Source organism: Equus asinus, chromosome X, assembly GCF_041296235.1.
Source record: "Equus asinus isolate D_3611 breed Donkey chromosome X, EquAss-T2T_v2, whole genome shotgun sequence".
Lineage (NCBI taxonomy): Eukaryota > Metazoa > Chordata > Mammalia > Perissodactyla > Equidae > Equus > Equus asinus.
In genome coordinates, this window is record NC_091820.1 from 135,398,713 (window position 1) to 135,423,668 (window position 24,956).

The 24,956-nt window shown below is 40.6% G+C and overlaps 1 protein-coding gene across 3 annotated transcripts in view; it reads right to left on the bottom strand.

Moving 5' to 3' along the window:
* The window catches only part of TMEM185A (transmembrane protein 185A), a 38,077-nt gene that overhangs the window by 3,442 nt on the left and 9,679 nt on the right, over positions 1-24,956 (bottom strand). For 2 of the 3 annotated variants that reach the window (XM_014854977.3, XM_070503250.1), the window contains exons 2-5: positions 11,958-12,134; positions 9,625-9,832; positions 3,514-3,597; positions 165-341 (exon numbers count right to left, since the gene is read on the bottom strand). In XM_014854977.3, coding sequence (XP_014710463.1) covers positions 165-341; positions 3,514-3,597; positions 9,625-9,832; positions 11,958-12,134 — 646 coding nt within the window. The remainder of the gene's footprint in view (positions 1-164; positions 342-3,513; positions 3,598-9,624; positions 9,833-11,957; positions 12,135-24,956) is intronic. The other variant, XM_014854985.3, reaches the window with a different exon arrangement.

Below are 24,956 nucleotides of genomic sequence, written 5' to 3' on the forward strand. Positions count from 1 at the left end.
CCCCCGGCCCCCCAAAGGAAAGGATGTTCTAATTTTCCTCTCATTCTCTCTCGGCACACTCTCCAAGAGCTGGCATACAGTGACTTCCTGGGAGAGTGGGCTGCCGGTATAGGGTGCTGTCACAGGGCAGCAGGGTTTGAAGAGTTCTGCTGTCGAAAACTTACCTCAAAAGTAAGGAGAGGCACAACAATGGTCATCCAGCTCAGTGCCATTGTTATGTGTGTCCTTCGCTGTTCTGCAATCACATCCATGGAGCGCAGGAACAGGACGGACCACACAATGTAATAGAGGACCACCAGGCACAGAAAGGACATGAGAATCCACAGGGGGACACACACGACCTGAGGGCAGGAGCAGAGAAGAAATGTCTCTCTAGTTTGCACCCCAGCATCTGAGGTAGGCATAGCCAACCCCTTGCTGATCTCTGTGAGTAAGACAGCACAAATGAGGACTGCTGTGAGGGCAGCATGGGGAAGAGTACACAGTGCGTTTACCAGGGGACCTGCTGCCAGGCCAGGAAGTGCCCTGGCATGGGTCACTCTTGGGGTGACAAGCCTGGCAACTGCTCTTCACTCAGGTATGATCTTACTCAGCCCACGCTGGCTCTGCCAGCATCACATCACCAGCCCTGGAGGGAAACAGGGCAGTGCTGCCACCTCAGGCACACTTGCCCCACCTCATCCTGACATACCCTCTTCACAGGCCATTTCAACATCTTGCCAGAGGAACTTTGGCCAAAGACTTTGGGGAGTGTGCCCCCTGGAAGCTGGCTGCCCAGGGTACACAGGCTCTCCACTAACTTGCACTCTGATGCTGGAAGGGTTCCACCACCTGGTCGTTGCCTTCTCACCCAGGCGGGTTCTGTGTCTGTTGCTGTCATACTAGAAAGACCTTGTTTTGCACCCACACAAGCCCACAGGATAAGACTTGGGGGCCTCACTAGGCTCCCCTGTGAGACCTTTTCTCCCTCCTGCACTGCCCCCTTGAATACATCTGTTAGCCCTTTGTCTTATCAAACAGTAAAATTGGCTGTTTTCCTTTGGTGTACAGTTCTATGACTTTTCACGCAGGCATGTGGAGATCTGCATAGCCCCAGGCAGGGCACAAGACAGCTCCTTCACCCCACAAGACTCCCTCGTGCTGTCCTTTCACTGTGTCACACCTTCAACCTACCCATAACCCCTGGCAACCACTAATCTGTTCTCTATCACTACATTTTTGTCTTTTCAAAAACGTAATGTAGATGGAATCATATGGCATGTCACCTTCTAAGACTTCTCGAAATCAGCAGAATGTCTCAGATTCATCTAGGTTGTTGTGTGTATCACAGGTCGTTTCTCTTTATTGCTGAGTGGTGTTCCACTGGATGGATGCACCACAGCCTGTTCATCCAGTCACCTGGGGAAGGAGATCTGGGTGCTTTCCTGCTTCTGGCTATCACAAACAAAGCAGCTATACACACTTGCACATGGGTTTTTGTGTGGCTGTACATTCACATTTCCCTAGGGGAAATGCCCAGAATTTGCACTGCTATGTCATATGGTAACTCCATGTTTAACTTTATAAGTTGTCAAACCGTATTCCAGAGAGCCTGTACAATTTGGCGTTCCCAGCAGTGACATGCGAGTATCCCAGTCCCTCTGCATCCTCCCCAGCACTTGGTATTGTGCTTTTTATCTTCGCCATTCTGATCAGCACACTGCAGCACCTCATTCTGGTTTCTATTTGTCTTTCCCTAAAGGGTAGTGATGTCCTTTTCATGTGTTTATTCACCAGATGTATATCCTCTTTGTGAACTGTCTGTTCAAGTCTTTTGTCAATTTTTAAATTAGCTTGTTTGGTTTTCACTTTTGAGTTTTGAGAGTTCTTTACATGTTTTGAATACAAGTCCTTGGCCAGATATATGCTTTGCAAATATTTTCTCCTTGTCGGTGGCCGGTGTTTTCATTAATTTCATTTCAATTTTGAGCTTCTTTTATGTACCATGTTGTTGGCATCATTTCCAGGAACTCTTCACATAAGCCCAGGTCCAAAGATTTCCTCCTGTTTTCTTCTAAAAGTTATTTTGTTTTACATTTTATTTTTAGACCTATGACTTGAGTTGGTATATGATTTTTAATCCTCCTGAGTAGTTGGAGCTCCTGATGATAGGTTTTGCTGTAAAGTCTATGCACAGCCTTTTCCATGTGTCCCTAAAACACTTCTGCAATCAGACTCTCATACAGTGGCATGCCCCTCGTGGGTGGAATGTTAGTGACCATAACGGCTTCACTTGGTCTCTCTTGATCATTGTGAGAAACATGCAATCAGATTGCTTCATGTGCTGCAACTTGCACAGGATTAGGGCTGGAAAAATCCCTCTGTTCACCTACAGAAAACATTCAAAATTCCCAATCTTTTTTTCTGATTGTACCTTACACTAAAATTTTGGTCTTATCCAGATTGGTCTCCTCCAAATCATAACAGAAAGTTTTGAACCCAATTACTATTCTCCAGATACAGCACCCTGAAGACATAGAATGGGTGCCTGAAAAATATTTTTTATTATGAATGTTATATCAAAGACTTTGGGCAGACCTCATGAGTCTTGTCTTTATAATGGAGGTGACACATGTCCCCTTATTTTCATTCCTGTCACCAAATGCTTTCTTTTTTAATTTTGTTTTTTTAAAAGGTAAACCATGTTCATTACAGAAAATGTCTTGTATGAAAAAGTACACATCAAGCAACGGCAGGGGGAACACAAACTACCAGCAAGAGCTCACCCCCTAAAGGCACTGTAACTCTTCCACCTTTGTTATCATCATCTTTCTACGCATTAATAGTTGAAACCATACTGTATTCTTAATTTGCAGCTCGCCATATATACATATATATGTATGTATGTATGTATCTATCCATCCATCCATCTATCTATGCACAGTCAATTTTAACCAAACACCCACTAACCGAAGCCACAGGTTACAAGCATGACTTAGACCTCACCCCTGGCAGGAGTGTCAAGTGGCACAACTTTTTTGAAAAGCAAGTTGGCAGTGCAGTTTGTATTTCAAAATCTCAAAAAGTCCCCACCCCCTGGCCCAGTAATACTGTTTCTGGAGTCTTTCCTGAGAAAACAATGAAAAAAAATCAGGCAAAGATTTTTTTATGCACAAAAATATATGCTGCAGCATGATTTATAATTGCAAAACACTGGTGACAACTTCAATATTCAGAAATAAGGGGATGGTTTGGTAAACACATTTGAAGAATATTTTGCATCAGTTAAACTTTATGTTAGAACAAAAAAGCAGGATAAAAAATTATATATGCAGTATGATCTCAACTATATGAAACAATAAACCCCAAAACAAAAAAGCAAAAACCACTAACCTGTTATGTCCCAGTGGATTATGCGTGATTATTATTCTATTACCTATGCTTGTCTGTCTTTTCGAAGTTTTCTACAATGAACACAAATTACTTTTATAATAAAAAATAAAAGTTTATTTAGGGATTTAAAAAGTTACATACAAGCCAGGGCCAGTGGATGATCTTGTCCAGTCTTAAGGCAATGAATATAAACTGGAGAATGTTGACAGAACACAGGATTTCTAACTAAAAATGAAGAGAAGAATCAGTTAAACAAAGTACAAGTTGTCTTCGATACTGCAATTATTTGGTTAACACACTAAAAGGCACTGCAAATTGTAATGCCATAGAAGTTTCATGAAGTTACACTGGGACCTCGTGATTCTCAGCACTGGAGGAGGGAACCAGTGCTGTGCCAAGGAGAGAAACCTGCCCCTGGCCTCTGGTCTCGTCCTCTCTGCTTAGTGGCTTCCCTGCCCTTTATGCTGGCCCAAGCAACAACCTTGTTTCCAGGCTCGCCAAGTATAGAGGCAATTTGCAGTAGACTCCCCGAGTCTCCTTCCTGCCCCTACCCACAGACATCTCTATTCCTAACCATCGCTGTACTTCCTTCTTCTTGTACCCAGGACTCGGCCCTGCATCCCACCCCTTCCGTTCTGGCTCCTTGAGGGCCCTGTCACATCAAGACATCAATTATAGGTTCTTTACTGCATCTTTAACCCTGCCTCTTCTACTGATTCTTCCCAGAAGCACAGAAACAAGTACAACTCATTCCCATTAAACACAAAGGAACCCTAAGACCAAAGGAATGCCCCCTCCCTTGACCCAGTATCCCCTCCTAGCCCCAGCTCCTTCTGTTACCATCAAACTTTGTGAGACATCATGGATACTTAAGCCCCTATGGCCTCCCTTGCCCTTCAAAGCTCCACACACTGTGATCTGGCCTTCGTGCCCATGACCAGTCAGAAACTGCTTTCATCAAGGTTGCCAATAACCTCTGCAACATCACACCATTTCAATTCACATCCTCCTGGAGCATCTCTGCAGCATCTGATGGCACTGAGCACTCCTTCCTCCTGCTAGGAGCCCAGCATGCAGCCCTGCCCTCCTCCTGGTGCTCTCATGGTTTCTTTTCAGTCTCCTTTTCTTCTCCTTAAATGGTGATGCTCCCCAGAGCCTCAAACTCAGGCTTCTCTTCCCACTAGCGAGACATGGACACAAACACACAAGCTTTCACTCAATCGCTCCACCCTGGGACTAGGGAAGAAGAAATGTCATCCACACTGCTGGCTTGCCCACACCCAGCTCTCCAAGAGGCACCTCAGATGAAGCCAGTCCCAAACTGACTTCACTACCCCACATACACACCTTTACCCTGTCTCACCCCTTTCGACAGCCTCCCATTTCAAGTGGCCTATTACCCAAGCCATGACACCAGAGAGCACCCTATCTTCCTTTTCCCACACTCTCATAATCAGTCACCATGTCCTGTCTTCTCTACCATCCAGACTTCTCTTGAATCCCCTACCTTCTCTCCATCCCCATTACTATTGCCTAGTCAGGCCTTCCTCATCACCAATCCTCCCAAAGCACTCCAACAGCCCTCTGACTAGTCCCCCAGCCTCCAGTCTTAAAGGCGCTCTGCTCCCAAACGCCCTCCAGACGGTCTTCCTTCTGGCTACAGTGCTTGCCACCACCTACAGAATGAAAACCACATGAAACCATCTGATCTGGCCCAGAGCTTCCCAAAGCTCTCAGTTCACAGGGCATTTAGTGACTCAGCAGTTCTTTCATAGGCCTCTGAGCAAAAGAAATATCTAACTGTTCCACTGATTTAAGTAATTAGATCTAAACTTAGTATTTACGTCCTGAGTAGCCATCTAAAAAGAAAATAACTCACATAAATTGAAAGAAAAATATTATTTTTATTTCATTCTTAAATAACCACAACTAATTCTGAAGGGGATGTGTGTGCCTGTTGGGTACTGCACCATTTCTCAAGACACTTCCACCCTCGTTACCTGTTCTCCAGGCGGACTTTTGCACAGTACCACCTTCTCATAACAGCAACTGCTGACAACCCAGCTTCTTCTATGACATCATCGAAAGGAATGTACTTTGACCAGTTAACAAAACCATGAAACTACATGGAGCTAGTAGTTCATATGGTGTCCCCACCATATGATGTCAGGTGTCACTGCTTTTCCCTCAAAAATGTCCAACGTGCCATGGTGCCCCTGTGAGTTCACTAGAGTGCCCTGGGGCAGCCTGGCACATGCTCGGAGGACTGAAGATCTGGCCCCCTCCTCAGCTCTATCCCTCTATACAGCCTCCCTTTCCCCCAATCCCACAGTTCCCTCCTTTCCACTTTATGCTCTCGGCGTATCTTTTTTATTGTGGTAAAATACACAAAACATAAAACTTACCATCTTAATGATCTTTAACTGCACAGTTTGGTGGTATTAAGTACATTCATATTGCTGTGCAACCATCACCAACATTCATCTCCAGAACTCTGCATCTAGCAAAACTGTGCTCCACTCCTATCTGAGCCATCATAGTGCACTCAACACGACAGATTTTCTCCTGCCTCTATGTCTCTGTATGAGTTATTCCCTCTGCCTGGAAAACACCATCCGCTCCCCTTCCTGCATGGGGCACCCTGGCAAACCCTGACTCCTCTTGCAGTTTCTGTGTGAGCCTGTCCCCAACCAAACCCTAGCAAACACAGGTGCTTCCTCCTCTCGGGACATGAGAGCCAAGAGGGAGCCCAACTCCCAGCACGGTGTTTCTCCTCGTAGGTAGGAATGCCAGGAGCATGACTATCTGAACGACTTACTTTCTGTAGCGCTGCATTAGGAGAATATGGCTTCACACTCAGTGCACTCCTAGCCTTCGTGTATGCTTTTACTTTATAATAAACAAAGTTCCAAATTTTTAGTTTTCTTAAACCTCCTCGTATCCAAGCATATTTAGAAAACTCTCTCAGTGCTTTTCAATCTGGGCAACACTGCTGTCCTGGGAAGAGCTAGGAACCAGGCAGGGGTACTAATGGACATCACAAAGACTGGGGGCAGGGGCGAGTGCCTCCACTAGTGTTTAGTGGGCAGAGGTGAGGAATAAGTGTGCTGCAATGCATAGGACAGTCCTGTCCAATAAAATAGTTCTTATCCAAAAGGCCAAAAGCACACAGCCTACCCCATCCCTACTGGGAAATGCTGAACCAAAGAGGTAATATCTAGAATGTTTGATCTCAGTGATTTTGCTTACTGTGAGCTTTCACAAATGATTTGTGTGTGTGTGTGTGTGTGTGTGTGTGTGTGTGTGTGAGGAAGACTGGCCCTAAGCTAACATCTGTTGCCAATCTTCCTCTTTTTGCGTGAGGAGGACTGTCACTGAGCTAACATCTGTGCCAATCCTCCTCCATTTTATGTGGGATGCCACCAGAGCGTGGTTTGACGAGTGGTGCTAGGTCTGTGCCCGGGATCCAAACCTGCAAACCCCAAGCTGCTGAAGTGGAGCACATGCACATAACCACTAAGCCACTGGGCAGGCCCCTGCGAATGACTTTTAAAGCTTGGTTTTACTTAGTTTGTGCAGGTAATAGAAAAAAAACAAGCAAAGTGACAGAGGCATAAAGCAGAGAGGTAAAGATGACTATAACCAATGTAGGGAATACAGCTTCAGGGGAAGGTGCATCAGGAGTCTGGCGCTAGTGGAGAAATGTGAGTTTAGAGATGTGAATTTAGAAGGCAAGAGCACATAAGAGGAGGTGGAGGCAGGAAGTGTGAACAAGATCATTCAGAAGAAGTATGCATAGGGAAGATAGAAAATGCCCACGACTAGGATCCTAAGAAACAGGAACTCATGAGGAGCAGATGGAGAAAGACAAATTCAGTGAAGAAGCCGAAAACAGAGGGGACAAGAGTGTCAGGAGCATCACAGTGGCCAGAAAAGCTGAGGACTCAGGGGCTCGCCCCATGGCTGAGTGGTTAAGTTCGCACACTCCGCTTCAGCGGCCCAGGGTTTCAGTGGTTCAGATCCTGTGCGCAGACCTAGCACTACTCATCAAGCCATGCTGAGCTGGCATCCCACACAGCACAACCAGCAGGACCTACAACTAGAATATACAACTATGCACTGGGGGGTGGGGCTTTGAGGAGAAGAAGAAAAAAAATGATTGGCAACAGATGTTAGCTCAGGGCCAATCTTTAAAAAAAAAAAAAGCTGAGGCCTGGAAAGGGCCAGCTCGATTTGGCCCTAGGGCACTCAGTGCCAGCTTCCAGGGAGCACAGGGGCTGAGCAGGGAGCATGAGGTCAGAGCAGCACTGTTTCAGGGATCCTTTCTGTGAATGAAAGGATAAGGGACAATAGCCAAAGAGGACCGAGAGGGTTTTGCTGCTGGGATTTTGTTTTCACTTTCAGATGAGAGACTGAAGTTGCTACAGAGAGTGTGGATAAGTTCAGGAGCTAATGCTTAGAGGAAACAAAAGGGGAGAGGTTCTGAAGCAGGAGTGTGACTGGCCTGCTCTAGCAGGCAGGACGGACAGGCAAAGGTCTCCAACAACTCCTGGGGAACAGGGGTCAGGAAGGGCACCGTGCAGAGACACACGGGTAACAGGTAAGGGGTTGTGTGGGGGCAAGAAGGGCCTAGCTCAGTGCTTCTCAACCTTGCTCTCAGGACTGACCCCCAAGGAGTCTTTTAGACATTTGTTTCCTAATCGCACTTCCTGGTGAAATTTTAATACCACTACCACGGGCAAGCAGCCAGAGGGGGCGGTGCAGAGAAGGGGCTGGAATATTGAAAGAGGGGAAGTGCAGGGAGGGTGAGAGTGGGCCCTCAGAGGTGCTCCCCCTTCACAGTCCACCCCGACCACCAGTCACACCCACACCCTCTCCACCAGCACCAGAGTCTCACCAGAGTGCAGGAAATGCTCTACCTGTTCAAAGTCAAGCCCTTCCTGGTGCTCAGGGTCCTGTTCCCTCTGGTTCCCACAGGGCCAGGCTCTATCACCCTCCCTCTCTATAGGTACCTTCCTCTCAAGGTTCATATACTGTGAGCCACTCTCCAGCTCCTATGCTCCCTTCCAACCCAACTGCTGTCTCGTTCCTCCACTGTTGATCCACGCAGTTCAAAACAAAGCATCCACAGCGTCCAGTTCTTCTCTCAAACCACCTGTACAGGGCTGTGGGCCCTCAGCTTCCATGCAGTTCGGTGCACGGGCTTTGGAGCCACGCTGACTGAAATGGAATCCCAGCCCTGTCACTGAATGAGCGGCCAGAACAAATTACTGACCCTCTCTGGAAAACAGGGATAGCAATGCACCTACTTCACAGGGTTGTTGTCAATCTTGAGTAAGATACTACTGCATGTGAAGCGCCCAGTCCAATGCCTGGCACACAGGCACTGCTCAATAAATGTATCTGCAATTATTTTCATTACTAGCATTATTATTACTAGTGCTGCTTTTTTACTCATCTGTATATCCCCCATGTTTAGGCAAAAGGAGCTTGGCATATAGTAAATACTTGATAAATGTTTACTGAATGAATAAATAAACATATGGGCACATCAGGATAAGCTAACCAGAGAGCTGATGAAGTGCTAGATCCCAGAGTCTGAGGTGGGGTGGTGGTTAGTTTTATGTGTCAACTTGGCTGGGCTATTGCACCCACTTATTTAATCAAACACTAATCTAGGTATTGCTGTGAAGGTACTTACTTTAAAGGAGATTACCCTCAATAATGTCGGTGGGTCTCATCAATCAGTTAAAAAGCCTTAAGAGCAAAAACCAAGGTCTCCTGGAAAGGAAGAGATTCTGCCTCCAGAATGCCGCATCAACTCCTGCCGAGTCTCCAGCCTGCCAGCGTGCCCTATGGATTTCAGACTTGCCAGCCCTCACAACGGCATGAGCCAGCTCCTGCAAAGAAATCTCCTCATACCTATATCTACACGTATACCTGTGTCTGTATCTCTATCTGTATCCGTATCTACATCGACATCTACCCTATTGGTTCTGTTTCTCAGAAGAAGCCTGACAGGTGGACAGGGAAAGACATGAAGCTGGAAGAAGCCTGATGGCCTGGTGAAAAACTAGTGTTCTAAGTCAAGAAAGAGAAACATGATTATTTCCATCATCGTTGGTTTCCTTATATACTATGATCTAGAGTTAAAGATCAATCTCTTCCTAACAAAGGGTGAGAAATCTACATTACAATAACTGACCAGAAGATTTTACTTCTTAAAACATTCTTAAATATATGAAATCTCACCTCCAGTGACCTGTCATGTCGAAAGCCCCAAACACAAGCTGCAACAGACACCGGGGAAACGAAGAACAGCGGCATGAAGACCAGAAGCCAGAAATGGCTTCCTCTCTCAATCCTGTCACAGACCAGAACTTCAAACATCAGCAGGAGCAAGTGGATGCCCACGGCAATTAACATGGCTTTGAACTCCACACATGTTTCTCCTTCTGCTCTAAAAAGGGGCAGAAGAAAAGCACCCTCAGTTCAGAATATCCATAGCAAGCAAGCAGTCCAGGGCAAATACCAATTTATGTGGATACTATGAATTGTATTATAAATTTGACAAAAAGCAAAGGAAAATCAGATAGGAAGCTAACTTAATCTTTAATAAGCAATCTTTCAAACATCAAAGAACTACTACATGACAAGAAATGAACATTATAACCAAACCAGACTCAAAGTTTTAACAGTATAAGGATATTCTCAGAAGTAATAGCCAATTATTATTCCCCTGACGGCATACGTAAGCACTCTTGTACATAACTTTAAATTCAACTACTTCCAAGATTATTCAAGCTGATTGCTTCTACTGCTAGAAACTGATAAATATTCCTTAAATCTCATGATTCTCATCTCAGTGAATTAAAACCACGTAAATCACATTTCATGCAATGCTATATAAACAACTCTAGCTTTATGAACAAGTGTGGGTTATATTTCAAGAAAATACAACAACATTGTTAGATGCTATTTTAAAACGGAAATAACAAGTATGAACGCCTTTTAATTTTCCTTTCTATTCCTTTAGGATGAATTAACACCTGCAGATGAAAGAGAGAAGGGCAAAAGAGTTAAAACTGTTCTTAAACAAAATCAGTTGAATTAGCTGTTTAAGTATCATGCATGAACTTAATAGATTAACAATTGAAAAATAATAAGGCCACCAATCAGGAAAATGCTTAATGATGCATTTGGAAGGCCTACAGTGTTTCATCCAAAATAGAGATGAACATTGATGATGTATCTTGTTAGTGTTAAATACACTTGTGTTTAGGACACAGAGAAAATGAGGTCAGTGGTTGTTTCTGTAGGGCCCAACAACATTCCATTGGATATGGGTGACACCAGAATGACAACGTCTGTAGATTCAGTGCATTCAACTAGACACATACAATTCCTTTCCTTGCTCTAAAAATCTTAAATTAAACCAAGAGAGAAAAGTTCAAATAGCTTCTAAATATCAATTAGTAGAACCTAAAATGTTTAGTTAACTTTTCATTCTTTGAGTAGCAAACATTAGATATCTGAAAATAGCTCATAAAAAAAATTTGCAGCCACACAGATAATCTTAAAAAAAAAAAAAACCTCTAGTAAAACAATGACACATGAATATCCCTCACTTGCTAAGGTTCTTTGTGTGGCTATTTTAAAGTTCTTAGATATCTATGTGGTAATGTATTTTACATGATCTAAATCCTGTTTTTAAAGTTAATAACCAAGAATTCAACAAGTTGAGGTGGTCTCAACTTTTCTCACATAAGCAGCTGTATGTGTCCCTGCCTGTCCTCCCCATCTGCCCAGTGGGCAGTCCTTTACTTCCCATCTTCCTGGTGAACGTTTGGAATAGCCCCCCACTCTCAAGTCCCCCTTTCTCCCTCCTGCAGTTCCACTCTCTGCGAGGGAGAGAGGAGAGACTCTCAGAGGTCCCAGCAGCACCAGGCTGCACACACAGGAACCAGGAGCAGTGAGTTATCTGAGAGGAAGGCACAAGGGCACAGAGGAGGTGAAGGCAAAGGCCCTGCCTCTGCTGGCCCTAAAGGCTCTACTCTCCTCCACAGCACTTGGGCCTCATCTGTCCCTGTCTTGGGGACTCACTTTCCTGGCCAAGCTTGACCCCCCGCCCCCTGCTCGCAGTCCTAAAGACCCAGCACTAGAGGGTCGGGACAAGGGGAGCCCCAGGTCCAGGAGGGAACTGGAAAAGGATATATCCCCAACGACCAAAGCTGGAACACTGGTTTGCAGAAGTGCTCCTACAAACATGAGGGTCTCTCACCTCCTCGTCCAGCACTGTAGAATGCTTCCATGTTTTGGATGTATTTTAGATTACACAGGCATTTGTGGGCTAGCTAGAAAAGGAATCACCCAAAATAACATGGCTTTTGCAAGAAAATGCATATCAGACTAGACTAGAACTCAGTTTTTTTTAAACACAGAGTAGAACTCAGTTTGCCTGTATTATAGTTCTTATAAAACCCCAGATAGGTAGAAATGAAAATAGTCCTTACTTTATCAAAAGTGAAAAACATGATATTGCTCCCTCAGGATAGAGACCAATGGATTTTACAAAGCAGTATTACCGATATTGGGGATTTCGTGCCCAGACTCCAGTTCCAACTGATGCTCCAACAATGACCATTAACTTCCAGAGCCATATTGGAGCAAAGACAGCCCAATAACTCCACTGAATGATGCCATCCAGACGAAGGGCCAGCAGCACAGAGAACAGCAGCAGACAGGCATAGATGAGGAATTTACTAGGAAAAAAGTAAAATGATTAAAAAGGATTCACATTTACAAATATGTGATACTGAAATGGGGAGTAACAACAGTAGCACTTTTCAGCACATGAAAAGAGCCCTTAATTCAACACTCATTTATTGAAAAGTTCTGTGTAATAGACATACTGTGTTAGGGGATATGAGAAACATAAAGAAGACTAAAATAAGTTCCCTGCTTTCCAGGGCTTCCTGGTAGGAGGAAGTCCACACCACAGAAACATATAACAGCATGATGTGTGCCATCACAGTCCTATGAGCAGAGTGTGATGGCAGCCCAGAAGAAGAAATACGGATTCTCTCTGGGGGCACTGGGAAGCAGAGAGATGATGACCCTGGAGTTGGTTCCAGAGGACCCATGGAAACCTGCCAGGCAGGAAAGGATGTGAGATGAAGAAGCATTCCAGGCAGGAAAAGCTAGCTATACTAAGGCATGGAGACTGGAAAATGTTGACATGTTCAGGATATGGTCAAGTTCTGTCACTGACTAATTATTTGATTCTACTTTTAAAAAGGCAGGCATCTGTCATGTTCACATACAGTGAATTACAGTACATGTATTTTTTTTTTTTAAGAAAGACGCCAGTGAAGGAGTCACTTTCTTCTTTTTTTTATTTTTTAAAGATTTTATTTTTTTTCCTTTTTCTCCCCAAAGCCCCCCAGTACATAGTTGTATACTCTTCGTTGTGGGTCCTTCTAGCTGTGGCATGTGGGATGCCACCTCAGCGTGGTCTAATGAGCAGTGCCATGTCCGCGCCCAGGATTCGAAATGACGAAACACTGGGCCGCCTGCAGCAGAACGCGAGAACTTAACCACTCGGCCATGGGGCCAGCCCCAGTACATGTATTATACTTTTCCTGAGTGAATAAATTATGCATACACATGCATTTCACATAAGAGGGACTTCCTGAAGAGGATGTCCTTAAAATATTAATCAGAAATTACATTGTTGAGGACTTCTACTTCTAGCTTTGATGTAATAAGAATAGGGTTTTGCTTCCCACCTTAAATAAGAAACTGGACAAAATATACAAAACAACAGTTTTCAGACACTGGTCAACAGGCAGTGAAAGACCATGATGGCAGAGAGAAAGAAAAGAAAGGAGGTAAACTCTATTATTGTCCTAGCTTACTGGCTGGAGGCAGTTTCCAGGCAGCAGCAAGAATGTAGTTAACACCAATCCTATTGACAACTACACTAAATGTAAATGGTCTAAATATCAATTAAAAGACAAAGATTGTCAGATGAGATTAAAAAAACAAGACAACCATATACTGTAAGAATCACACTTAACTATCTATAAAGTCACAGATAGATAAAAGCAAAAAAACAGAAAAAGTTATACCAAGCCAACACTAACCAAAAGAATGTTGGAGTGATTATATTAATATCTGTTTTAGTCTTCTATTGGTGCTGTAACACATTACCACAAACTTAGCTCCTTAAAACAATACAAATTTATCATCTCACAGTTGTACATGTCAGAAGTCCAGACAAACTTGGTTCGTTTCTCTGTTCAGAGTCTCATAAGGTGGAAATCAAGATGTCAGTTGGCTGGGCTCTTATCAGGGGACTCTGGTAAGAATCTGCTTCCAAGTGCATCCAAGTTGCTGGCAATCTAGTTTCAGGTGATTTAAGGACTGAGATCCCAGTTTCTTTTCTGGCTGTCAACTGGTGGCTGCCCTTAAATCATAGAGGTCTCTGTCTGATCCCTTCACATAGGCCTTTACATCTCAAAGCCAGCAACAGCATATCAAATCTTTCTCACGCTTGGAATTCTTCTGACTACTTCTGCCAAAATGCCCCTGCTTCCAGAGAAAGTTCTTTGATTTTAAGAGCTCATGTGATTATATTGGGTCCACCTGGATAATTCAGGATACTATTTCTATCTTAAAGACCATAACTGTGGTAGGCAGAATTCTAAAGATGTTCCTATTGTCTGGTTATTCAATCAAACACTAATATAAGTATGACCATGAAAGGAATTGGCAGATCGAATTAAGGTTGCTAATCATCTGACCTAATATTTAAATAGGGAGATTATCCTGGATTATCCCCGGTCGGCCCAATGTAATCATATGAGCCCTTAAAAGCAGAAGAGGAAGGCTTACACTCTGAGTAAGTCAGAGAGATGTCTAAAAAGATGAGCAATGAGACAGAAGGGGAAGTCAGGGATTCCAAACATGAGAAGGACTCAACTGCCTTTGCGGGCCTTGAAGATGGTGGAAGGAAGCCATGGGCCAAGGAATGCAGGCAGACTCTAGAAGTTGAGAATGACTCCTGACTGACAGCCAAAAAGGAAATGGGGTCTTCAGCTGTACAACCACAAGGAACAAAATTCTGACAACAACCGAAATGAGTTTGGAAGCAGATTAATACCAGAGCCTCCAGAAAGGAATACAGCCCTGCCACCACTTTGATTTCAGCCTTGTGAGACTCTAAGCAGAAGATCCAAGTGAGCCATGCTATACCTGTACTTCTGAACTACAGAACTGTGAGATAACTACGTGTAGCTTTAACACACTAAATCTGTGGTAATTTGTCATGGAAGCAATAGAAACTAACACATAACCTTAAATACATTTGCAAAGTTCCCTTTGCCATGTAACATAACTTATTCCCATGTTCCAGGGCTTAGGGTCTGAATATCTTTGAGGGGCCATTCTGCTTAGCAAAATATAAGACAAGGTATATTTTTCACCAAGGAATATTATGAGGGAAAAATCAGGGCAGTTCATAATGATAAAGAGGTGAATTTGTAAAAGAGGATGTAACAACTATAAATATTTATGAACAGTACCTAATAACAAAGCTTCAAAATTTGTGTAGAAAATATTCATATTTAAAATACTAAGGACAGGTGATGTCAGCATCATGGTGGAGTGAACTTTCCCAGGACTCTCTCCCCTCCAACATACAACAATAAGGGTCATCCATACATCCAACAGAGGACATCCTAACACAACACAAAAATGTCAGAGAGAAATGCAGCCATACAACAGAGGGTGGAGAGGCTGGAGTCTGCCTCAGAGGAGCTGGAATAGGGTAAGACAGAACTTTGCTCCCTCACCTAAAGACTGCACTCAACGAACACGGGAGGCTCCGTGAGGGAAGGAGCAGGTGAGGGGATGCTTGTTCACGGGAACATCATGGACTCCCTAGGGCCCTTGCAGCCTATAGGGAAGCCCTCTAATGGGGCGAAAGCTTTCACAGGGGGTGATCTCATCAAGCCAACACCTCAGGAGACCAGATAGTGAGAGCAGAACAAGAAAACCCCAAGAGCATGCAGGAAATAGCACCCCTCCCACTACCCACCCTGCACCTGCTTCACTGCATGGGATCTAGGCTGAAGGCAGAGGGCTCAGAATATGCTGCTTGTGACCCCCACCGAGTAGCAATAGGCGGTAACTGAAACCAAATAATATCAGAATGTGTAAGACTTGACCAGCTCTAGCAATATCAGACACTACATCAAATCTCCAGAACAGAGAGAAAACGACAAGTACCCAGAAGTCAGTCCTGAGGACACAGAAATATGTAATCTAAATGACAATGAATTCAAAATAGCTATCATCAAAACACTCAATGAGGTAAAAGAGAATGTAGAGAAACAATTCAACAAGTTCAGGAGCTACTTCACAGAAGAGATTGAAACTACAAAGAAGAATCAATCAGAAATATTAGAGATGAAAGACAATGGAAGAAATAAAACAAAATACAGATTCCCTGAACACTGGAGTGGACATCATAGAAGAGCGTATCAGCAGAATCGAAGATAGACAGGTTGAAATGCTGCAAACAGAGGAGGAGAGAGAACTAAGCCTAAAAAGAAATGAAGAAACTCTCCAAGAAACCCGACTCAATGAGGAAATGCAAAACAAGAATGATAGGTATTCAAGAAGGAGAAGAGAAGCAGAATCGAGCAGAAAGCATGTTCAAAGAAATAATAGCAGAGAACTCCCCAAATCTAGGGAAGGAGAGGGAAATCTGTGTGGGAGAAGCTTCCAGATCTCCCAGATTTGTCAATGTAAAAAGACATACTGCAAGGCATATAGTAGTAAAACTGGCAAAAATGAATGACAAAGAATACTAAGGGCAGCAAGGCAGAAGAAAATAACCTAAAAAGGAACCCCTATCAGGCTTTCAGCAGATTTCTGTGCAGAAACCTTACAAGCCAGAAGAGAATGGAACAACACATTCAAATCTTCAAAATACAAAAATCTTCAGCCAAGAATACTGTATCCAGCAAAAATATCCTTCAGATATGAGGGAGAAATAACATATTAAGGGCAAATAGAAAAATCCACAATTATTATTGGAAACTAACACTTCCCTCTCGGTAACTGATAGAAGATATAGAAAATTACTAAGGATATACAAGATTGTAATAACACTATCAACCAATGTGACCTAATTGATACTGATAAAGCACTCCATCCAACGAAAGCAGAATACAAATTTCTTTCAAGTACACATGGAACATTCACAAACACAGACTCAATTCTGGGCCGTAAAACAAGCCTCAACAAATTTAAAAGGTTTGAAATCATACAAAGTAAATCTCTAAGCACAATGAAATTAAACTAAAAATGAATAACAGAAAGATATCCGGAGAATTATCAAAATACTTGTAAATTAAATAACACTCTTCTAAATAATCTATTGATAAAAGGAAATAAACACAAGGAAAATTTGAAAAATTCTGGAGTAAATGAAAGTGAAAATGCAATGTACTAAAATTTGTGAAATACAGCTAAAGCAGTACTTAAGGGAAATTTATAGCATCAAATGCTTATATTAGAAAAGATCTCACGTCAACAATCTAAGATTCACCTTAAACTAGAAACAAAAGGAAACTTTTAAAAAGTAAACAGAAGGAAGGAAATGATAAATATAAGCACAGATATCAATGAAATATAGTAGAAAGACATTAGAGAAAAATCAATGAAAATAAAAGCTTGTTCTTTGAAAAGATCATGAAAATTGGTAAACCAGTAGCTACAGTGATCAGGAAAAAACCAGTCACATAATACCAATATCAGGAATGAAAGCAGGGACATCACTTCAAATCCTATAAATATGACAGGGATTAGAAGAGGATATTATGAATAACTTTATTCACGTAAATTTCTGAAAGAAAGATGTTATTGAAGTTCACACAAAAAGAAATACTTTCATATCCCTATATCTAGTAAAGAAACAAATTGTAGTTAAAATCATTCTCACAAAGAAAATGTGACGCCCTGAGAAAATATACCAAACAAAGAAGAAATAGCACCAATTTTTCACAAACTCTTGCACAAAAAGATGATGGAGGAACATGCCCCAATTTATTTTATGAGGCCAGCATTACCCTGATACCAAAACCTGACCAAGAAAGAAAACTAGAAACCAATATCCTTCATGAACATAGACGTAAAAACCCTAAAAAATTATCAAATTGAATCCAGCAATATATGAAAAGGATACTACATTATGACCAGTGTGGTTTACCCAAAATTGCACTCTTGGCTTAACATTTGAAATCAATTAATGCAAATCACTGTTAATAGACTAAAAAAGAAAAACCATATGATTATCTGAATAGTTCCAGAAAAAAGCATTTGACATAATTCACTGCCCATTTAAGATAGAAGCTCTAAACAAATTTGGAACAGAAGTGTGTCTATGAAGAACCTACGGTTACAAATATGCTTCATGGTGAAAGACCAAATACTTTTCCCCTAAGACTGGAAACAAGGTAAGTCTGCCTGTTTCAATACATCTATTCAACATTGATAATACAAGAAAAGAAATAAAAGGGATAAAGATTTGAAAGGAAGAAGTAAATGTGATATTTGCAGACAAAATGACTATGTAGAAAATCCGAAGTGATCTATCAAAAAAGATACTAAATCTAATAAGTGAATTTAGCAAAGTTGCAAGATACAAGGTAAATGTATAAAAAATATTACTGCTTTTCTGTATGTTAGCAATGAGAAATTGGACATAAATTTTTAAAAATATGTATCATTTTAATCTCCATAGATGAAGAGAAAGCATTTGACAAGATCCACCATCCATTCATGATAATAACTGAATAAAAAGAGTACAGAAGGAAAGCACCTCAACATGATAAAGGCCACATATGACAAACCCACAGCCATCATCACATTCAATGGGGAAAAACTGAAAGCCATCCCTCTGAGAAGAGGAACAAGACAAGGGTGCCCACTCTCACTACTCTCATTCAACATAGTACTGGAGGTTTTGGCCAGAGCAATTAGGCAACAAAAAGAAACAAAGGAATCCAAATTGCCAAGGAGGAAGTGAAACTCTCACTGTTGCAGACAATAGATTTTATATATAGAAAACCCTAAAGAATCCATTGGAAAACTGTTAGAAATAATCAACGACTACAGCAAAGTTACAAGGCACAAAATCAACTTCCAAGTATCAGTTGCATTTCTAGACTCTAATAACAAACTAACAAAATAAGAAGTCAAGAATACAATCCCATTTACAATCGCAACAAAAAGAATAAAGTATCTAGGAATAAATTTAACCAAGGAGGTGAAAGACCTATACAAAGAAAACTATAAGACATCACTGAAAGAAATAGATAATGACATAAAGAAATGGAAAAATATTCCATGCACATGGATTGAAAGAACAAATATAGTTAAAATGTTCATACTACCAAAAGCAATCTACATATTCAATGCAACCCCAATCAGAATCCCAATGACATTCTTCACTGAAATAGAACAAAGAATCTTAAAATTCATATGGGGCAACAAAAGACCCCAAATAGCTAAAGCAATCCTGAGAAACAAGAACAAAGCTGGTGGCATCGCAATCCCTGACTTCAAAATATAGTACAAAGCTATAGTAATCAAAACAGCATGGTACTGGTACAAGAATAGGCACACAGATCAATGGAACAGAATTGAAAGCCCAGAAATAAAACCACACATCTATGGACAGCTAATCTTCAACAAAGGTGCCAAGAACACAAAATGGAGAAAGGAAAGACTTCAATAAATGGTGCTGGGAAAACTGGACAGCCACATGCAAAAGAATGAAAGTGGACCATTATCTTATACCATACACAAAAATAGACTGAAAATGAACGAAAGGCTTGAAGGCAAGACTTGACACCATAAAACTGCTGGAAGCAAACATAGGCAGTACACTCTTTGACATCAGATTTAAAAGGATCTTTTCGAGTACCATGTCTACTCAGACAAGAGAAACAAGAAAAAATAAACAAGTAGGACTTCATCAGACAAAAGAGCTTCTGGAAGGCAAAGGAAACCAAGATGAAAATGAAAAAACAACCACCTACTCAGAGAAAATATTCTCAACTCATATATCCAATAAGGGGTTAATCTCCGTAATATATAAAGAACTCAGACAAATGAACTACAAAAAATAAACAACCCAATCAAAAAGTGGGCAGAAGATATGAACATTTTTCCAAAGAAGATATACAGGTGGCCAATAAACACATGAAAAGATGCTTAACATCACTAATCATCAGGGAAATGCAAATCAGAACTACACTTAGATATCATCCTATGCCCATTAGAATGTCTATAATCACCAAGACAAAAAACAACAAACGTTGGAGAGGATGTGGAGAAAAGGGAACCCTCATCCACTGCTGGTGGGAGTACAAACTGGTGCAGTCACTGTGGAAAACAGTATAGAGATTTCTCAAAAAATTAACAATAGAAATACCATATGACCCAGCTATTCCACTACTGGTTATTTACCCAAAGAACTTCAAATCTACAATACAAAGAAAATTATGCACCCCTATGTTCACTGCAGCATTATTCACAATAGCCAAGACTTGGAAGCAACCCAAGTGCCCATCAATTGATGACTGGATAAAGAAAATATGGTATATATATGCAATGGAATACTACTCAGCCATAAAAAAGATGTAACTGTCCCAATTGCAACCACATGGATGGACACTGAGGGCATTATTTTAAGCAAAATAAGCCAGACAGAGAAAGACAAACACCATATGATTTCACCGATACGTGGAATATAAACAAACTTATGGACAAAGAGAACAAATTAGTGGTTACCGAGGGAAGGGGGGTGGGCATAAGGGGTGAAGGGATGCACTTATCTGGTGTATAATAATAATAATAATAACAAATAATAAATATAATAATATTTATTATAAAAATAACAAATAATAATGTACAACTGAATTTCATTTTATAAGCTACTATGGCCAAAATAAAAAATAGATATATATATATCATTTACTGCAACGTTCCTATAAATCTAAAACTATTCTAAAATTAAAAGTTTATGAATAAACTACCATTTACAAGAGCATCAAAATATGAAATACTTAGATCTAAATGTAACGAAATATGTGCAAGACTTGTACACTGAAACCTATCAAACACTACCAAGAAAAATTAAAGATCTAAATAAATATAGAGATATACCATGTTTATAGATTAGAAAATTCAATATTGTTAATATTTACATCCTCTGTGTATTAGCTTCCTATGGTTACAATAACAAATTGCCAACAATTTGGTACCTTAAAACAACACATATTTATTCTCTTTTAGTTCTGGAGACCAGAGGTCCAAAACAGGTTTCACTGGGTCAAAACTAAGGTGTCAGCAGGGCCCTGCTCCCTCTGGAGACTAAGGGAGAATCGATTCCTTGTGTTTTCCAGTTTCTAGAGCTGCATTCCTTGCATTTATTGGGCACCTTCCTCCATTATCAAAACCAGCAGCACAGCATCTTCAAATCTCTTTCTCTCCTTTCATCACACTGCCTTCTCCTCTTAACAGTATCTCCTTCTGCCTCCCTCTTATATGGAAAGCCATGACTGCTTTTAGGGCCCACGTGGATAATCCAGGATACTCTCTCCATTTCAAGATCTTTAACTTAATCACATCTTTTGCCATATAAGCTAATATTCACCTTTTTGCCATAGAAGGTAATATTCACAGGTTCCAAGGAATAGGAAGTGGCTATCTTTGAGGGCCATTATTTAGCCTGCCACACTCATCAAATTATTCTAAAGATTCAATGCAATCCTAATGAAAATTCCAGCAGCCTCTTCTGTAGAAATTGATATACTAATTCTAAAAGTTATATGAAAATGCAAAGAACCTAGAATGGGCAAAACCATTACGAGAAAGAACAAAGTTGGAGAACTCATACTACAAGCTTTCAAGGCTTATTATCAAGCTAAAATAATCAAGACAATGTGGTATTAGCATCAGAAGAGACACAGAGAACACAAGAGAGTCCAAAAACAGACACATACACACATGGTCGGTTAATTTTTGACAAAGGTGTCAAGGCAATTCAATGGAGAAAGGATTGTTTCAACAAATGGTGCTGAAACAACTGCAAAGATGGGATAAAAGCATCAAGACTCTTAAGCTCACAGCATATACAAAAATTTATGTGAAATGGATCACAGACCTAAATATAATGGCCAAAACTATAAAATGTATAGAAAACATAGGGGGGGGAAATAATTGCCACCTAGGGTTAGGCAAAGATTTCTTAGACGGAATATAAAATTGGACTTTTCCAAAATTAAAAACTCTTACTCTCCAGAAGACTCAATTAAGAAAATGAAAAACGAAGCCACAGACTGGGAGAATATATTCTGAAAACATATATCTGACAAGGTACCTGTATTCAGTATAGATAAAGGACTTTTACAATGAAAAAACAAGAAAATAATCCAATTAAAAACGGCAAAAAATAAGAACAGACACTTCATCAAAGAAGTTATACAAAAGGCAAATAAGCACATGAAAAAATTCTCTAAATTTTCAGACATTCAGGAAATGCAAATCAAAACAAAAATGAGATAAAACTACACACTCACCACAATGACTAAAATTAAAATGATTAACTCTGACAACTGTTGCTAAGGATGTGGAACAACCAGAACCCTCATATATTGCTGGTGGGAATGCAAAACAGCACAGCCACTTTAGAAAACACGTTGGCAGTTTCTTACAAAGTTTAAGTACATACTTACTCTATGGCCCAGCAATCCCATGCCAATGTATTTCTTCAAGAAAAAGGAAAACATATGCCCTCACAAAGACTTGTATTCAAATGTTCAAAGTAGCTTTATGTCTAATAGCCACTGGAAACAACCCAATGTCCATAAACTGGTGAATGGTTAAACCAATTGTGGTTATCTGTTCAATGGAATACTAACCAGCAGCAAAAAGGAACAAACTAGGGATGCATGCAACAACATGGATGAACCTGAAATGCACTATGCTAAGTAAAATAACTCAGACTGCAAACACAACATACTGGATGACTCCATTTATTTGACATTCTGGGAAAGGCAAAAGTATAGATATAGAAAACAGATGAGTGTGGTTACCAGTGGCTGTGCTGGGGGAAAGGATGACTACAAAGGGACATGAGGGAATTTCTGGCAGTGATGGAACTGTTCTCTATGTACATCTTTGGGTGGTGGTTACACAAGTGTATGGATTTATCAAAACTCACAGGACTGTGCACTAAAAAATGGTAAATTTTGTTGCAAGTAAACTATACTTCAATAAACGTGGCATATCTATTGATCTATCTATACATTCACAACATCAACAACTAATTATTTACTGGATATTTATGGAACGTCAGGTACTGTGCTGCTTTTCATGCATTATTTCACTTCAGCCTCACAGCAACCCTATGAAGGAGGCATTTTCACTATTCCCATTTTACAGATGAGGAATGAAGCCAAAGATGGTAAATAACTTGTCCAAGCAGCTAGCAGCTCACAGAGCTGGGATTCAAACTAAGATCTATTTGACTCCAAACTCTGTTTAATTGAGTACCACACAATACTGACTTTATACTGATAATTCAACGTTCTCGGAAAAGCATCTGGATAGATATGCACTAAGGATTAACAGTCATCTACAGCGGGGAGGCTTAAGGGCAGCCTTTACACTCTTTTGCTTATGATTGCTGATTTTTCTATAAGGTGCATGTACCACTTTTGTATTGTAAAAAACAACACAAGAAACTTCAATTGGAAAAAAAGGAGGAGGTTGTAAAGAGATGGGACCTACAAAACTCAACTCAGAAGCAAACCTCCAGGAGTTTAACCTACAGTGGGAGGACCATCAGATGTGAAGTTGCTAACTAGAATATCTATATAGCACTTTTGTGTTACGGTAGTCTTGTCTATAAAATCAGGGTAATATGTACCTCAGAAGGTAGTTGTGAATATAAAATAATAAATATGAAAAGTACTTTATGTACAGAACTAAATTAGTGGTTCTCAAAATGCTTTGTATCAGGACTCCTTTACAACACTTAAAAGTTACTGAGAACCCCAAAGAGCTTTGTTTACATGGGTTATACCTATTAGTATTTACTACATCAGATTTTTAAAACTATTTTAAATATTTTTAGTAATTCATTTAAAATAATAAGCTTATATATATTAACATAAGTAACAAAATTTTAATAAAAAAAACTATTTTCCAAAATTGTTTTTAGAGTTTTGCAAATTTTTTAAATGTTTGGCTTCATAGAAGATACCTAGATTCTAATGTCGACATCTGCATTCATTCTGTTGGAATACGCTGTTTGGGTTCAAAGCATATGAAGAAAATATGTCCCCACAGAGATATGTAATTAGAAAAGAAGTGAGTGTTTTAATAGCTCTTTCAGATAACTGTGGATATTGTTCTTTGACAGGACACTAAAACTCAACAAGTGGTAGTTTCTTGAAGGTTAACTGTGACGAAGAATATGAAACCCTATCAATGAACTTTTTCTGGTCTGCTACACTGAAATCTGTTGGTCTCTCTTGCCCTTTGAATGAATCTTTCACCCCTGCAAGGTCATAACACCATGTAAGGTGCATTGGAGAATACTGGTTCATTGAGTAATGAAGATCTTTCAAAAACTGTTGACACATTTCACTATACAATAGCAAAAAAAACACACACTAGTTATCACAACCCACTTCATCAGAAACATTTTAAGTATTAAGAGTCTGTCAAGCTCATGGTGGTAGATACAACTTCTCAAAAATTCTGATCTTCCCCTGAAAGCTCAAATTTTACCCTTTGCAAAAAATACCATAAGTTGTTTTCCTTGAAGTGAGAGGTTTACCTGCATTTTTGAGAAAATGCCTGCCAAATACCCTAATACAAATAGCCATAGCCTTGTCTATTAGTTGTCCTTTCAGCTAAAAAAGGTGTTCCATGAAAAAAGCAGCCTGTAACTCAGGCACACAAATGTTTTTCCTCCAGTCAACCAACCACTGTACTTCAGTAGACAGCAGACAGCCTTTATGCATTCTTCCTATTTTGTCACATGGAATATTAAAAAATGTGTACTAAAGGGTCAAGATTTAATGAGACTGGTATTTTTTCTGCTTTATCAAGGACATTCTTAAGTGAAGCTGGCTTTTTTTTTTAACTGAAGCACAATGTAGTGAAGAATCAAATGACCACTAGTATAATTTCATGTCACCAGCTTGATTCATGCTCAGGTGCCAGCAGTTTACCCACCACTGCTTTCACACCATCAGTGCAGATGTCAACCCAGAGAAATAGGTAAAGAATGTTTTAGTATTATTATGAAAATAGATTTGACCTCGAAGACCCCTGGGAAGGTTCTCAAGGCCCCCCAAGGTCTGCGAAAAATAGTGTGATAATCGCTGAGCTAAATACATGTTAGTTATGATTTCTAATACTCAAAAACAAGGGGAGGCTTTTACAAGCTTTTACAAAGAAAAAGAGAGCCATCACGGAAAGAGGCCAAGATAAGA